Genomic DNA, 17,578 nt, shown 5'->3' on the forward strand with positions numbered 1-17,578 from the left:
TTTTGGATAAGTAATTCTAGTTAGATTTTTATTAATTAGTGCGATTATCGGATTTCCATAGACCCGGTGAGACGACCACCAACGGGACCCGGAACATGATGAATACGATACCGCTTTATGAATTCTCGAAAATTATGGTTAGCAAGTGGTGAGTTTATAATTTACTTTTGTGTGTTATTAACTAAAGCTATTTAATTTAATTATCATTATTATAAATGTATCGCATAAAGTATTATTATTTATAATGATTATTATTTCTTATTGAATGATCTTTCTTATAAAATAAAACTAGTATAGTGATCCGAGGAAACGAACTACCTATTTGGCGTCAATAGGCTGTGTGATCACCAGTGTCCGGTCAGTCATAGAATTAGCATTGATAGATATTAGTATTTAAAAACGTTTGATTTGAGCTCGTTATATGATGATTATGTTTGGAAACGAGGAGGATTGTGTTTGGTAGATACGAGGTAACTCGGTCGAACTATTTCGGGACTCGTATCTAGTGAGTAACTCGGTTGAACTATCTCGGGACTCACACCTTGGGATTAAGCAGTGGCATGAGTAACTTGGTTGAACTATCTCGGGACTATGCCACATGGTAGCGGTAACTCGGTCGAACTATCTCGGGACTGTACCACTCAGATTAAAATGATTTGATATAATATGAACAGATACAGTATGAGTAGGATATGTATAGGAAATAGTATTTGTTTAAGATTAAGGTTTTGATCGGATCTAATACTTGATATACATTATGTTCTTATATATATATATGTTTTGTTTTTAAATGCGATGTTATTCTATATAACACCATTAGTAACGTGTAAACTCACTCAACGTTGTCTGACCCCCCAACAGTGTTTTATTTCAGGTGATAGTATTTGAAGAGATGGACTTCCATTTTTGTTTCGGAAGTCTGCAATATATTAAGTATGTATTGAAGTACACTTCAATTTGTAGTGCTGCAGTAGTAAGTAAATGTCAGTCTATATTTGATTGTTTGTATCAAACGAGATCCAACTGTTAACTCTGATTTTATAAAATATATCTATACGATTTATAAAACTACGTTTTTATCCGTTTGATATTTTCACCAATTGTCAATGAATGAAGTTGGATGATTTGGAACAAGGCAATGTTGAGTTATGTTATCGCAGAGTAAGACCTTGGTTCCTATCGATTATGCATTGGTTTTCAAAGAACGTTTTCGACACATATGGAATATTGTTTTACGATGTTTTCCCGAAAACGTTTTGTGCATAATTTTGTGGTTGATTTGTGAAAAAAAATTTACTCGTTTTTAGGCTTGTTACGGGTTCTGGAGCAACCACTCCCGTTCCCTAGCGCCGGTCTCGGCCCTCGATTTTGGGTCGTGACATAAACAATCCTAATGACAATAACAAAAAATTAAAATATAGAATTAATCAATTTAACAAAACAAACTAAGTATTAAAATCTAAATTGAACTAGATCATGGAAAAATAAATAAATAACAAAATGAAACAAATAAGGATCAAATAAAATCACAAATACAAACATATAATCAGTAAATAAACAAACATCATAAAATTAACAAAATCAAAAACCTAAAAAGTGAAAATGAAATCAAGAACAGTGCTTTAGGACTTTGTTGTTTTGGTTCAGAGATTGAAATCAATTTTTGCTTCTTCTTTGGCTTAATAATCTCGGTTGCATGTCTACTTTTCAGAGAAGGAGGAGATTGCCGGACTACTCCTTCACCAGAGACAGATTCTTGTTGAACTTTAGCCTTGACATTGCTTGATTCACCCTTCTTCTTCTTAGAAATCGCTTTCTTCGTTTTCATATTCAGAGTTTTTTTAAGAATCGGTTTTGCAGAAGAACTACGTGTATGATTTATCGATAATGATTTAATAACAAAAACGGAGGTTTGTGGTAAGTGATTTTCGGAGATAATGGGGAATAGAAGAGACTGTGTGAGTAAGAAAATGGAGTAATGGAGAAAGTGAAGGAAAAAACGTAGAGGAGAAGAGAAAGTGTGGGGGGGGGGGGGAATTGAGTGTATGAAGTACACTATAACAACTGTAGAGCAGCAACTATAGAGCAGGGTTATTTAAGTAACTTGCTAATAAAAGGGGTAAAGCTGAAAATGAAAAATTAAAAAAGATGAATTTTTGCTAAAAATATTATATTGGGTCAACATAAGCTTTTCAGATTTTGAGTTATATGATAATATTTTCTCAACAAACTATTGGTTCATTTGAAGATAAAAGATTCAAATGAGTCAAAAGATCTGTTTTGAAGGTATTATTCTTCAGAAAGCCTAGTTTTGACATATATTTATTCAAAATTACGAGTTTAGCCTTATTTGATCTTTTATGTCAAGTTAAAGGACCAAAATAAACTTTTATTAATTCGAATTTCACTTAAATTTTTACTCAGCGAGCACTTTAAAAGAATACATAGAATCTCAATAGTACAATAATTCCAAATTGTCCTCATTTTATTTTATTACAATACTTTTTTTTAATAATTTGGAGAGGGGGAGCGCTTGTGAGAAAAATCAAACTCACGACCTAGCAGTTTGCTGCTTAGCGCTTATACCATTTGAGCTAATAGCAATGGAGAATTGAGCATAAAACCGAAACAAAGAAAACAAAAGAAATAAATAATTAAAAAAGTGAAATGCCTTGAGAAATCCGAAAATGAGTATTATTAAATATGCATAGGAAAGTAGTTATTGATGAAAATTAGATGCAGTCCTTAGGTAGAGAAAAATGGATAGATAAATATGACATTATTCTCTATGTACCTCTTCTCATGGAAAGTGAAAATAAGCTGCTATACAATGCAAACCCAGGTCAGTATGATTTTATTTTCTTTCATTTGAGTTGGGCTTTATTTATTTATTTATTTATTTATTTATCAAAAGCTAAATTTTATTAAATCAAGTATATAAATATTCTATAAAATATAAATGTCATGTTTAACACATAAATTTGAAAAATAGATCCACTTAGATCCCATTAACATAGATTCGAGCAGAAGTTGGGATTTAATGGGAGGTTTTGAGTTCATGTCATAGGTATGGATCAACTTTATAAAAAAAAATTATGAAAGAATTTCACCTTTTTAATAGATTATTTTCTATTCGGTCTGAATTAATCGTGACAAGAAACAGCTCCGGGCATCGAAAAATCCTTTATATCAAAAATAAATTAAAAGAAGATATAAGATTTCTTTTTTTTTTAAAATCATAAGATATAAGATTTCTTATATTGTATAGTTAGGTATATAAATAAAATGGAGGTCAGATCCATTATGAAAGTTCTCCCAAGTTAATCAATGTTGATAAAAGGACGTGATAAAAGTGCAGGCGAGTATCGTTTAAATTAAAAGAAACCAAATTTTATTTTTGTTATAAAGATGTTTATAATTTAATTTTGCTTAGATAGCCATCTAAACTAAAAATATCTGTGAACAGTGGTTATCAAAGAATAAACTTTTTAAAAAATAGATACTAGTTTAAGTGATGTATAAATTTAAATGGACACACCATCAAAAATAGATCGAAAAAAATTGAAATTTGATAAGTGGTAATTTCCCACAATACATGTTTCGGCATTTTAATTAAAATTTTACATTGCAAGTTTTGACTTTTCTTTTCTGATTTTTTTTCATTATGAAAAATACCATTTTTTTTTAATTTCACAAATACCTTTTTCGGTTTTCAATTTCGGTTTTCTGTTTTCCGGTTCGATCGACCGAACCGACCGACAGTTTTTTTATATAGGTGTAAGATTAGTGTATATATAGTGTTAATTTTTATTTTTTATAGATTTTTTTCCTGGAATTTTTTTTTATTTTTTATAGTGTAACAGTAGTGTATATATAGTGTTTATATAGTGTAAGATTAGTGTATATATAGTGTATAAGTAGTGTATAAGTAGCGTGTATTATTTTTAGTGTATTTATGGTATTTTGTAGTGTTTTTTTGTGGTTAACACCATGAAACACTGCAAATACACCATAAACACTGCAGATACACCATAAACACTGTAAATGCACCATAAATATACTAAAAACGGCAGAAATACACTATAAATATACCAAAAATACACTAAAACGTAAATATATTATAAAATTACTACAAATGCACCATAAATCAATTTGTTCTTTACAAAATCAGTAGCAATAAACAAATCTATGAATAAGAGAAAGACAAAATAAATAATTATATAAATAATAGAACAATTTTATAAACAAAAAATTATAGATCTACAATAATTATTTACAAAATATTTAAATCATTACAAAAAACCTAAAAAAATTACACAAATCTAAAAACGAGTTGAGAAATCCATAACGCGAACGGAAGAGACGAACGGATTAGCGCGAACGGAAAAGACGAACGGAAAAACGACCAGAAACGACGAAAAATCCATAGGAAGTAGACGAACGGAAGCGCAAACGGAAAAACGAACGGAAAAGATGAACGGAAAAATAACCGGAGGAGAAAAACTGAAAATCAAATGAAGAAGAAGAAAAAAAAAGAGAACTTTGAGAGAGAAGAGAGAGAGAAAATAGTGGCTATATAAAAATTTAACCTAAAATAAGATAAGGCTTCTTTATATAGTGGGTATTTTTGGTAAATAAATTAGCTTATTAAGTATCGTAAGAAATAAGGAAAAGATGAGCCAAAATGGTGTAAATATTTTGCTAAAAATAGGTATTTGGAAAATAATCTCTATATTTTTAGTATTTTTTCAAAATAAAATATTTAACCCACACAGCATTCTATAACTTTTTTTGAAATATTAATAATTTATATTTTCTTCTCCCTCTTTCTTTTTTAATATTTATGTTAATTTTTCTTCATATTTTTTTTATGAATTTTTTTCCTTCATATTTTGATGTTAGATTTGCAATGATTGCTTATTGAATTTATTTTTTCTTTCTTAATCTAGGTTTTGGGTTGTCTATGAATCTTGTAAGGGGGTTTTTTTAAAAAAAATATTTATTTTCAGTTAAATATTTATAAAAATACGCTTTAGTTTTCTTTACTTTTTTATAAAACTATATTTTTTTGGTAGATGGCATTTCTTTTGTAAAAAAAAAAATTATAATAGCAAAAAATTGAAACGTTTTTTTATAAAAATTTCAAACAGAAAACATATAGGGTATAATTTCCTCATCTTGTAACTTTTTTTACCTTTTGATATGTATTTTTTTTAGCTTTGTAATTTGTTTTTGAAATATTTGATATCTTAAGCAAATTACGTTTCGATTTCGTTTGTCCTCATAATTTGTTATTAATGTTGAACACTCTAATTATGTGATTGGTTCAAATACATTTAATAAAATTGTATATTTTATTTATAAATGAATGTAATATTGTTTAGTTTACTAATAATAAATTTACTGAATAATTTTATTTTTGAAACTTTAATGGGATATATTAATTAATGTTAAATTACTAAATTGGTTCATTTACGAATGAAATCAATTTTAGAGTAGAATCGTATAAAAGTTTGATAATACAAGTAGCATTTGATATTTTTTTTAATAATTAAATACCATGTTAAAATGATTTAGTTCTAACTTCTAAGGTATAAATGAAAAAAAAATTACAAATCCATGAAAATAATTTGTTCAACTAAACAAAATTATGCTTTCTTTTCTAACTATAAAATTCATCTTTTTTATTGGGATTCTAATTTCTTAACTTCACACTTCTTACAAATCTGTAGATGGATTTTCATACAAAAAAATACTTAATCTCTAGGGCGTTAAACTCTGAATGTCATGTTATTTTTGTATTATTTAGATCTGATAGTTAAAATTTAATATTTTTATTATCTGTCGAATTTTGATTTTATTTTAAAAAAATTAATTTTATTTCATACATAAAATTTTAATCTAATTTTACTGATGTGGCATCTTAGTTAAAATTTTCACCACATAAGAAATCTAGTCTAATGCCAAACATTTAAAATTAATACCTATTTTTGACATCAAATGTATAATTTGGTAATAATTATTCGGTTCATAGATATAAAGTTGAATTTGATTTATGAGCTTATTGTCTTTTTTAAAAATTCATAAAGTTATACAAATTCAAAAAAAAAATTAAAAAATAGTATACAATAATCTATTAAATTACCAATATCAATTCTATTATTTTAAATAAGTCGAAAAATATTTTTACAAGATATTAATATTCAAGACAAGTTTTATAAATTCAATCAATTAATAATTGACATATTTTTGTTTGGTTCGATTTACAAATTTAATAATTGGCACCCCCATAAGTAATAGCCTAAAATTAATTATAAAATAGTACTAAATTTTCTATATTTAAAATTTAAGAAATTTTCTAATTAATCAGGACATCCTAGTACTCCGGTAATATTTTATAAATGTTTAAAATACACTCTTATTAATTAAATAATGTATACAGATTGATTATAGATGTTTTATTTATATTAAATTATTACAATTTGATTTTTAATTTTTTATGCTATAAAGTAACTTGAAAAAGATTTTTTGAAAGTTTTTTGTTATCTTTAAAATATGTCTAATTGATAATCTATTACAGTTAATTGTTACTATAATTTGATGCTTTCACAAAAAATTTATTTGCTTAATTTATTTTTATTTTATTGAATTGTTCAACTTTTTAGTAAAAAATTTGAATTTTTGTAATAACCTCAATCAATATAACTCATTGATTTTGTGTTCTAAAATGTTATTAAATTATATGTTAATTTTGTGTTTCTACTTCCAATAAGTTATGCCTCAAATGGTATAAGCATTGGGCAGCAATCTACTAGATCATGAGTTCAATTCCTTTCACAAACGTTATCTCCTTCCCAATTATCAAAAACAAATTGTGTTTCTTTTAGGTCTTTTTTCATTACTTGTTTTTGTTGTATTTGAACGTTTGATTGTCAAATTATCATGATGTGACATAAAATAAGAGGTTACATGTTTGCATTTAAAAAAATGTGAATGTCAATAGAAATTATATATGGGCATCAAAGACATGCTTTACATGAGACAAAAGATGCATATTACCTCAATAAAAAAAGTATTTTTTTCTCCAATGCAAGTAATGTATACTTATATTTTTCAGTTTTGGTCATTTTCATTTGCTAGTCATCCCAATTATTCATTGACTAAATATATATAAATACCATAAACATTAGTTGATTTTTGTAGAAGAAGAAGATGATGATGAGACAAAATTGCAAAGTTTTGAATGATTTAAAAGCAGTAACAGCTATGGTGGTAGTTCATATTGCACTTACTATAGTCAATATATTGTATAAATTAGCTGCAAATCAAGATTTGAATTTGAGAGTTCTTGTTGCGTATCGTTGGATTTTTTCGACTGCCTTCTTGATTCCGCTTGCTCTCATCGTCGAAAGGTCAGTTTGCTTCTTGATTTGTGCATTTTTTCTATTTAAATTTGGAATTAATTTAGTAGGTGGATTACTTGTAATTCAAGTAATTAATTTAATCATGGAAGTTAAATTTGTGGTTGATGATATGCAGGAAGAAGAGGCCAAAACTAACATGGATGGTAGTTTTTCAAGCATGTCTGTGTGGATTCTTTGGGTAAGATTACTTTAGCAACTATAAAATTTAAAAGGCTTAATACATTATTTGACCCCTAAACTATACACTTTTATTCTATGAGACTCTTAAACTAATTTGATATTCTATTGGACCTCTTAACTTTATTTTTTGTTTTATTTAACCCGTCAACTGCAACTCTTTTGCCCATCTGGCCTTTTTCCTCCAACGTGGTAAAAGCGCGTGTTTTCAAACGCTTTAAAGCGCGTGAAGGATAATTAAAATGCATAAATTGTTCTATTGAACCCCCGAACTACACTATTTTGTTCTATTTGACCCCTAAATTTATTTTATTTTCCTATTGCACCTTCAAACTTTTAAGTTTTACCCATTTAACCTTCTCAAAAATACACAATTATTTAATTTTTATCCATTTAATCTTTTTAAAAAATAATAAAATATTGAAATTTAGTCAAATAATTACATAATATAACGTCTTATATATGTAAATATTTGTTTACATTTCAATAATGATAGAAGTTTGTCTGTTTTTAACGATATTATAAAATATATAAATTTACTATACTGTGATAATATTAAAAAAGACTAAATTTTTTAAAAAAATATAATTTTTAGTGTGTTTCACAAATTTCTAATTTTAAAATTTTTAATACATCATCTTTTATTTTTTTTATAATTTCAAACTTTTCAAATTAATTCTGAATTTTTAAAATATGTGTTAAAATTGAAAAACACGCTAAATTTCATGATTTTTAAAGCCTTAAATGATGTTTTTCAAATAATATGTAAAGTACATCACTTTTAATTTTAAATTAAAAAAACTATTTAGACTTAATATATTTTTTGACCCCTAATTCTTACCATTTTATTCCCTATGACCTCTAAACTATTTTAGTGTTCCGTTGGACCTCTTAACTATTTTTTTTATTCTATTTAACCCCATGTCAGCAAAGCCATGTCAGCAATTTTATCCACGTCATCGCGCGTGGTGTGCACATTCCGAATGAGGGGTTAAATAGAACAAAAAAAAGAGTTAAGAGGTCCAAAAGAATACGAAATTAGTTTAGAGGTCGCAGAGAATAAAATGGTATAGTTTAGGGGTCAAATGATGTATTAAGCCAAATTTAAAGTGTCATTTAAAAAGTGAGTGAGTAATTAGTTTAAATTTTTACCAATTTGGCTCCCTAAGTAATAATTGTATTTGTAAATCAAAAATATATTACATTACTCTATAATCTATATCATTTCTAATTTTTACTCCAAATATTTTTTATTTATATTGTACATTTTACATTCATTCTTTCATTGACTTTACAACAAACATTTTTAGTGTTTTATAACTGAGAAATAAAAATTTACAAATATGGTATACATGTTACAAATTCAACAGATACATGTAATACATAAATAGGAGCGAATAAGCATATTTCATTTCACCAATAAGTAGCTCAAGTGGTCGTCATGCAGCACTCCGCTAAGATCATGAGTTCAATTTTTCCATAAATTTTAAAAATCCTCTCTAATGATAAAAAACAAGTATATTTCATTTCACAAAATTAAAAGTATATTCAAAATCATGGCATTTCTAAGGAAAATGATGTGTGCTGTATACGAGCTTTTCGTTAAATTTTTTAAAATGAATATTACTTATACAATAAAAAAATTCTGGTGATTTAAATATTCATGTTGTGGGCAATACTAATACATTAAACAATATTAGAGGGGCAGTAACTCAAAATTTGTATGTGGAAAGCATAGCCTTGACATCGGCAACATATGTGAGTGCTATGTCCAATCTCCTCCCTGCTTTGACATTGATTTTGGCTCTCTCTTTTAGGTATTTTTCTTTTTTCTTCATAAATGTATTTAATTTTTTAAAATTATAATTAGAATTCTAATTTGCTTAAAGTCATAAGTTTATAATTATGAGTTTGTATTTTTGAAAGTGCTTAATTTAAGATTAAAATGTTAATTGACTAAAACTATAATGTTAGTCTGTCTTATAGTCTATATTATAATAAATTAACCAATGAAAATTACATAATTCGTAAATTTTTATTTTGTTTCTATTTTTTTAATCTTTGTATTGAACACGTTTAAATTAAAAAATTATAATAGTTATGTGCTACTACGATGAAATATAGAATGGAGAAATTGAACCTAAAGACGACAATCGGAAAGGCGAAGTTGATAGGGACAATAATAGTAGTAGGAGGAGCAATGGTTCTGAGTTTCTACAAGGGTTTGGAGATCAAGTTCTGGTCAATGGGTACTCATCTTGTCAAACAAAATCCGCTGCAAAATTCGCAATCTAACGCTCATGAAAATTACTCTATCGGCTCGTTGATGGCGTTGTGCAGTATAATCTCATATGCAGTCTGGTTGATAGTCCAGGTTTACTTCTTCATAATAACACCATTTGGTAGTTATATGTCTACCATTATATTGACTGATCAAACAAAGCTAGAAAAAAATTGAATTGAGTTTGTAATGTTTATGAAGGGCAGACAAAGATGAGCAAGAGATATCCATGTCCTTACTCAAGTGCAGCTTTAATGTCGATTACAGCGGCGGTTCAGTGCGTCGTTTTTTCGCTGTCTATGGAGAGGAATTGGAGCGAATGGAAATTGCATTGGAATCTCATGCTTCTCATTGCTGTCTATTCCGTATGTAACATTCTTTTATTGCTCATTCTCTTACCTTCTTTATATATCAGGGTAATTGCAAAATAAATTATAAACTTTAACGTATTTTATAATGTAAAAAGCATTTTTAAAGAGTTGAAAATGTTGAAGGTCCAAATGGCAAAACAAACTACTAAAAGATCTCTGTGCTCTTTTGAGAAATTCAAAGGGTTTTTTAATAACTTTAACCTTTTAGCAATTTAAAACACAAGCTTCGCAAATTTACGCTAAACATATATTGATATGGATGCAAGAATAATTAGATGTGTTAATATATATATATTAAATTTTCAGTTGACCCGATGACTGATTTGATTTAAAATGGACCGACCGAGTTTGGTAAAATAGGGGATAATGATATCTGGAGTGGTAGTGATTGTGATAGCATGGTGTGTGCAAGTGAGAGACCCCGTCTTCGTTGCCAACTTCAACCCTTTATCGCTTCTGCTCACAGCCCTCGTCGAGTCTACGTTCCTACACAAAAATCTGCACATAGGAACGTAAGTATCGGACTAATTAATTATTTATTCTTCTTCTTTCCTTTGCCAAAAACAATTCAACATAACCTTAATTTTTTTTTGGTAATGGCAGCATATTAGGGGCAGGGTTGATTGTGTTTGGACTCTATATGGTGCTTTGGGGTAAAGCCAATGAATTGAAACTAAAATTAGCTCAATCAACTTCCCTTCAAGTTCACACAATTGAAGTTGTTACTCAAGCTGACCATCACACCTCAAAGGAACATTCTGACATTAACAAACTCCAAAGTGAGGCTAAAACATAGGATAAATTTGCGGTTAATTGCATCCTTAGTGCCCAAAATTTATCTAATGTATTTAATTGATACCCATATTTAATTTATATTTTTTTACTACTTCATGTTTTGTTTAAAATAGTTAAAAGTGTAACATTATAGCTATTGTCAGTTGTAGTGAGCAGATAACATATAAACAGCAGGTAGTTTTTATTATTCATAAATTGATCGGCTCGGGAAATAAATTAACTTTTAATTATATCTCTGTAGTGAGGAAGCTCATCATCTCGCCATATAAGCTACTTTTTAGTACTTATGTTGATCTTTCTACCTGTTGTTTCTTTACTCTTATTTGGATTCTTATTCCCTCAAGTTGGGGTCATGTTCACAATCTACACCGTTCATTATAAAATGAATGGTGAAGATTAATTTGATTAAAATTGTACCTTTTTTATCTACATCATTTAGTTTATAATGAACGGTGTAGATCGTGAACATGACCCTCTCACGTTCAAAATGAACTTGAGGGAATTCCAATCTCTTTTATTTTTATGGGAAACTAATTTTTTACGAGAATAGGTCATACACAGAGTTTCAGAGCTTTACAAGTGTTTCCAAAGAACAGGAAAAAAAAAAGCCGAACATAAGACTCAAGAAGTTCTCGTGCAATATAGCCTAGTGTACGAATTGCTCCCGGGTTTTGTTGGAATAGATGGAGGGTGGATGCATATGCTTGCAGCCTTTGCCCACGCATTTTTGCAGAACGTTTTTCTTGAATAAATGAGATCAGCTAATAGTTATATATAAAGTAGAGCAATCCAACAAAACATAATTAAATGGTTAGTGGTTACGATAAAGTTGGCAAATAGGCAACAAAGATAATCCAGAATAAAAGATGAACAACCAACCTCCAAATTATGGACTTGCACTTGCATAAGAACTCATGAAAGCAAAATCTGAAAATAAGGTGCATATAGGAAAAAAAGTGTTTATATATACATACTTGACAACAACTTCATTGCTGTGCTTTGTGCATGTCAGATAAACTAGAATCGCAATGAAATCGGCATCACGTATATGAATGTTCCAAGTCTTTCAATGGAGCTGCCTGCGTCGAGAAGGAATATGCAGAAACTCCCTGTACAAGGCAGTATACAAGAAATTGCATTTAGCACTTACAAGATAAAATGTTGAAGAGGAGAACTAAAGAAAATCCAATGGCTATCGATATTTCAACCTTATCTAGTTGTCTTAGTTTCTTTTCCTTTTAGGTGCGCCAGGTTATCCACTCTGCTGCCAACAAGATCCCGACCTGACACTGCCTAAGGAAAGATATGTTAAGTTATCGGATTAGGTTCAGGCTCCTTACCAGGCAAGACAAGAGGCTCAATTCAGAATGAGCAAGAAAACCCTATAATTACAATTTACAAAAGCAGAAAATAACATGAAAATAAAGAAATACATGGTGTTTATGCTAGAAACAGAGAACTCTTAATCTTTAGCTTCAATCACAGAAGCATTCACAGCTTAATCATGTAAAACCTCGAATGAAGTAGTAAACTTAACCATAACTGGGTAGAATGAAGGCTAGAAAGCCATACTATCATGTTCAGCTACATCATGAAAGTTCTAAGAAATATCTATATTATAATGAAACGCCTTTTGAAGTTCACAGCAATTATAACTGTCTTGTAGTTCACACTTACGTTCACAGCAATTATAGCAGTTTTTCCGAGTTAAAAACAACACACTCTTACTGTATATACCATGTTGAAAGGTACAAATAAGCTGCAGACAAATCAAATCATCAAATGTATCTCGCCTATCTGAGCTGTGAGAAAAATTATCAATTGGGAAATTTATAAGCATCACCCAATGCCGACTGTTTCTTCATCTAAAAGCTACACAAATTAGAAGACTAGAAGTAACTTCTGGTCAAATGTTGAAAAGAAAGTACAACAAGAGCAACTTCAACATAAACAATCTTCATCTAAAAGCTACACAAATTAGTAGACCAGAAGTAACTTTTATGCAATACGGGCAACTTCAACATAAAAAAAATTCGAAAAAAAAAAGTCTAATATGATTGGAATTCTTGGCAACAATTAATTCAATATTGACAACCCGGGACGTTAGAACTATGAATTGTAATAAATAATATACAATGTCTTCATAGACTATCTGTTACCTGGCAACTGTTCTCCATAAAATGTACTTATCTTGCTCCGAAGCTTGATTTATGTAAAATTCACAGATGGGAGAAATTACGGCGTAACAGAATAAAAATCATGATTTGCTTTTGTACCATGTAAACCATTGAAAAATAAAATTCGGCGCTGCTAGGCTTAAATTTTCTTTATGGAATCCAAGTACTTTCCCAGAATCACCTCCTTTAGTTTCTTTAAAAAGGTATTTTGGCTGTTACTGACCGAAGATATAACCGGTGACATATTTGCAATAAGAACAAAATTCTCTCCATTACCAACATCAATTTCATACAAATCATGGAAAGACTCACGGAAAATACTTAATACTGTATCATAGAAGGGTCTACTCGGAGGGATCACATTCATTACCATGATTCCAAAATCACAAAGGAGAGTACGCAGAGCTGAAACTATATGTCTCTGAATTAACTCCAACGGCGGAGCACTAACGCCAGTCCTGGGATCACATGAATCCAAATCAACCATAACAACGTCAAATTTACAGTCAGTTCCAAATGCATGGTTCACATAATTTCCCTCGGCCTTGCTAGAAACCAAATTTGACGAGCCCCTTTGACCAGCTATTGTCTCAAGAAACTCCAACGCATCTCCAACGAAAACCTGAATTCCACTGTTTTCCAATCCAAAATACTGCCTCGCGACCCTTAAAACCTCCTCATCCATTTCAACACCAAAAACATCAAACCCCAATTGAGTTCTCAAGAAACTGAGAATAGCACCACCTCCAACTCCTAAACACAAAGCTCTAGGCTTTAACCCCTTCCGAATCCTATCCTCAATATGACAACTAGCTAAAGAAAGACTAGCCATCATCGGCGTAAAATACGGATGCACTAAAACTCCAAGATCAGGCCTAAACTCCAATTCTCCACCAATCATTACACAATCTAAGCCATTACTTGTTTCCGGGACAACACGAATCTCTGTTTGAATCAAGTTTGGCATTCTTTTAAACCTCAATCTCCTCCGAAACTCTCGCGATTCGCTGTCATTTTCTATCTCAACATCTTCAATCACCATTTCACCAACAAAAACTCCCCTACATCTCTCTAAAACAACACTAGAAATCAAATTATCTACATATTCCAAAATGGGTACATCAAAGATCTCATCTTTACCATAATTCTTGGGAGATAAAGCAATAAAAAGAGGATTCAAGCGATTTACAAGACTTTTAACAAACTGGGTATCATCATCTTTCTTATAAAGTGAGTCAAAAGTGTCATTGATTGGATTCTTACAGATTAAGATGAGGCGTGAGATGCCGGGAGATGAGAGGAGAAGCTGTAGGTGACCCGACTCGGTGGAGAAAATCCAGTCTGACTCGCGGTTTAGAGGGACAAAGAGAGCTGCAGACTGGGGTGACTCGGTGGATGGAGTGGGTGAGTCGAGGATGGCAACTCGGAGGAGATGGGTAGGGAGAGTGGGATGAGGGATGGTGAAACTGAGGAAACGAGAGGGGACTATGGTTTGGAAAATTGTTAAGTCGAGCGCCATTGTGTTTGGAGTTTAATTTGGTTGATTAGGTTTTTTGGTTTGTTTTTCTTGTTGATGGAAATTAAGGTAAGTTTCATCAACGGTCCCTTAAGTTTATACACTCTCTCCTCCAACCGAACCGTCCCTAAAGTTTAAAACGTATTTAAATAGTCTCCTAATTTTCGATATGTATCTCAACTGTCTCTATCGTCTCTTTTTCAGTGTTTTAAAAACTGGACAAGACCGGCCGATCGAACCGAAATCAGACCGGTGATCCGGTTTAAAACAGCATAATACCGGAATCTTTTGATTGAACCGGTTTGGACCGAAACGAACCGGATTGAACCGTTAAAAACCGGTGTTGAACCGATGAATTGGAGGTTGAACCGATAAAAAAGCAGTGATTTCAATTTTTTATTTTCTTAAAATTTATTAACTAACAAAAACTACATAACTAACAGACACTATATAACTAACAAAAACTACATAACTAACAGACATTAGTATAAGTAACAAAATTACATAACTAACATACATTATATAACTAACAAAAACTATATAACTAACAAACACTAATAAAATAGGTTGATAATGCACAAACCAGGCAATATATAACTAGCAGACACTATATAGACAAATAAGCTTTCATGAACTAACCTTTTGCATGTCTGACGGTATTGTTATTGTCCTTCCATCTTGGAGTTCAAGATCTAATGCAAGCCACTTCAGAAACCAGACCCAATTGCATTTTGTCTCTTCGTCCACTACAGCCCATGCAATTGGGAATATTTGCTCATTTCCATCCTTCCCAACAGCCACCAACACTTAACATGGACCCTTTCTCTTCAAGAAACAACCATCTACCCCAATAACTCTTTTACAGCCTTTTTTTCATCCCCTTTTCAGTGCATCAAAGCAGATATAAATCCTTTTAAATACAATCTTCCTAACTCTCCTTGCTTCCATGCACAATTCCAGGTCAACTGAACTTCCTGGGTTAGTCCTTCTTATTGCAGTAGCATATGCTGCAATATAGCCAAACTCAGCCTTAAAACTACCATCAAGCTCAGACATTAAAGCTTTCCTTGCCCTATGACATTTTCCTACTGTCACATTCAATCTCAGCTCCTTCTCTGCAGATTTTATTAAGTCTTTCAGCTTCACTTTTACCATCTCCTTTAAAAGCAGCAGCTATAAATTTGGTTGTGGCCCTTGAATTCTTATACACCCTATAGCAAGTATGCTCTGGCTGTAATATCTTAACTGTTAGGCTATCTGTTTTGCCATCTCTTGAGATCAGCATTGAAAATGGACTGCCATCAGCCTTGCAAGTAGCCCTAACCCTCCACCTTTCATTGGGTTTAATCTTCTAATCGTGGCCCTTTTCATCAACATACTTTGCAATTGAATCTCTGGCTTCAATGGAATTTCTAAAGGTCATCCCCAATACAAAATGGGGGTTATCATCATCCATATCAAATCTTATTCTTATCTGAGTATTTTTTATGATATCAGCAATATCATCTTCATGGGCATATCCCTCCTCATCTTCAGTATCAACTGGCTCCTCATTATCCTCCTTTCCTATGTCTTCTTCTTGGTTGTAATCTAAATCCTCAGAGTCACTGCCCTCACTTACATCATTTTCATTTACCATATTAGGCCCCTCATGATCCTCTCCTGCCCCTGCACTTCCCACATTATCCCCTCAAGTACCCTCCCCATGACCCTCACTACATACAGTAGCCCCATCTTTACCCTCTCTAGAGCCTTTACTTCCCATGCCATCACCTCCAATACCCTCCCCAGCATTACCCTCCATACCTTGCCCAGACATGCCATGATATGTGGCTTCTTCACGACTCCCACCACTGTGATCACCCTCATAAACATGGTTAGGTATAAGATCAAATAATTCTGGAATGTTATCAATGTCTGCAAATATGTTATACACCATTGACCAAAACTTGATTGAGTTATGCAATGTGGAGTAGCTGGTGTGTTATTGACCATACTTTCTTATGTTTCAACTTGATTACTAGCCTCAATCTCCTCTTGGTTATCCTCAGTAGCAATTACTTTAACTATCTCATCATCAGTATCCACATTACCATCAACCTTCTCTTGGCCAGCATCACCAATCACTTGCAAGCCTTCAAGATCAGCAACATGGAAGGGGGCAATACCAACCTCATACTGAGGATATATGTGCATGAGTGCTTCCATAGACCTTTCCATGAAGGATGTTACCTCTCTTATTCCCTTATCATTCTCTACCAACACTAACCCCTCTTGTAGCCTACTTCCACACAAAACCAATACATTAATAACCTTTTTATCTTCCAATACCTCATTGTGTCTTCTCAACAGGTGCGTATATGATAAATAGTTAATGTTAAACCCTTCAAAATGGTCTGTCTCACCATTGACATATGCCACATTAGGTTCCACATTCCATTTCCACCAAAATGTAACACTACATTTTATAGTTGGCTTAAATGCACAAAAAATCACCAACTTTCGCGTGTTTTTGGTATTTAACACGAACTTTTAATTTTGGCGTACAAATACATGAACTATCAAATTTTTGCATATAAGACCAAGTTTGCATTTTTTCAAAAAACAATGTCGTTTTAAGGCAAAATGGTGCCGTTTAGGAGAGAAACGGTGTCGTTTTATACCCAAAATGATGTTCGTGTTATTATTGCAAAAATCAGATAGTTCATATATTTTTATGCCAAAATTAAAAGTTCGTGTTAAATACCAAAAATACGCGAAAATTGGTGATTTTTTATGCATTTAAGACTTTATAGTTTCCATCCTGTAAAAGTTTTGTGCAATTACAAACATTAAAA

General features: G+C 31.2%; 2 protein-coding genes across 5 annotated transcripts; one reads left to right on the forward strand and one right to left on the reverse strand.

Moving 5' to 3' along the window:
- Positions 1-7,189: 7,189 nt before the first annotated feature.
- Positions 7,190-11,278, forward strand: LOC126659967 (WAT1-related protein At1g68170-like). 2 transcript variants are annotated; one of them, XM_050353302.2, is made up of 7 exons: positions 7,190-7,412; positions 7,540-7,602; positions 9,302-9,418; positions 9,726-9,975; positions 10,089-10,247; positions 10,614-10,765; positions 10,857-11,278. In XM_050353302.2, the coding sequence occupies exons 1-7, from the start codon at positions 7,213-7,215 to the stop codon at positions 11,047-11,049; spliced, it is 1,134 nt and encodes a 377-aa protein (XP_050209259.1). In that variant the 5' UTR covers positions 7,190-7,212; the 3' UTR covers positions 11,050-11,278. The 2 variants fall into 2 exon arrangements, with proteins under 2 accessions (XP_050209259.1, XP_050209260.1); XM_050353303.2 differs by lacking the exon at positions 9,302-9,418.
- A 362-nt stretch (positions 11,279-11,640) lies between these two features.
- Positions 11,641-14,788, reverse strand: LOC126659540 (uncharacterized). 3 transcript variants are annotated; one of them, XM_056104077.1, is made up of 3 exons: positions 13,208-14,788; positions 12,257-12,337; positions 11,641-12,157 (listed from the first exon to the last, which is right to left on the reverse strand). In XM_056104077.1, the coding sequence occupies exon 1, from the start codon at positions 14,742-14,744 to the stop codon at positions 13,365-13,367; it is 1,380 nt and encodes a 459-aa protein (XP_055960052.1). In that variant the 5' UTR covers positions 14,745-14,788; the 3' UTR covers positions 11,641-12,157; positions 12,257-12,337; positions 13,208-13,364. The 3 variants fall into 3 exon arrangements, with proteins under 3 accessions (XP_055960052.1, XP_055960051.1, XP_050208793.1); XM_056104076.1 differs by having other exon boundaries at positions 12,257-12,341; XM_050352836.2 differs by lacking the exons at positions 11,641-12,157; positions 12,257-12,337 and adding an exon at positions 12,356-12,430.
- Between the last annotated feature and the right edge of the window lie 2,790 nt (positions 14,789-17,578).

Source organism: Mercurialis annua, linkage group LG8 (assembly GCF_937616625.2).
Source record: "Mercurialis annua linkage group LG8, ddMerAnnu1.2, whole genome shotgun sequence".
Taxonomy (NCBI): domain Eukaryota; kingdom Viridiplantae; phylum Streptophyta; class Magnoliopsida; order Malpighiales; family Euphorbiaceae; genus Mercurialis; species Mercurialis annua.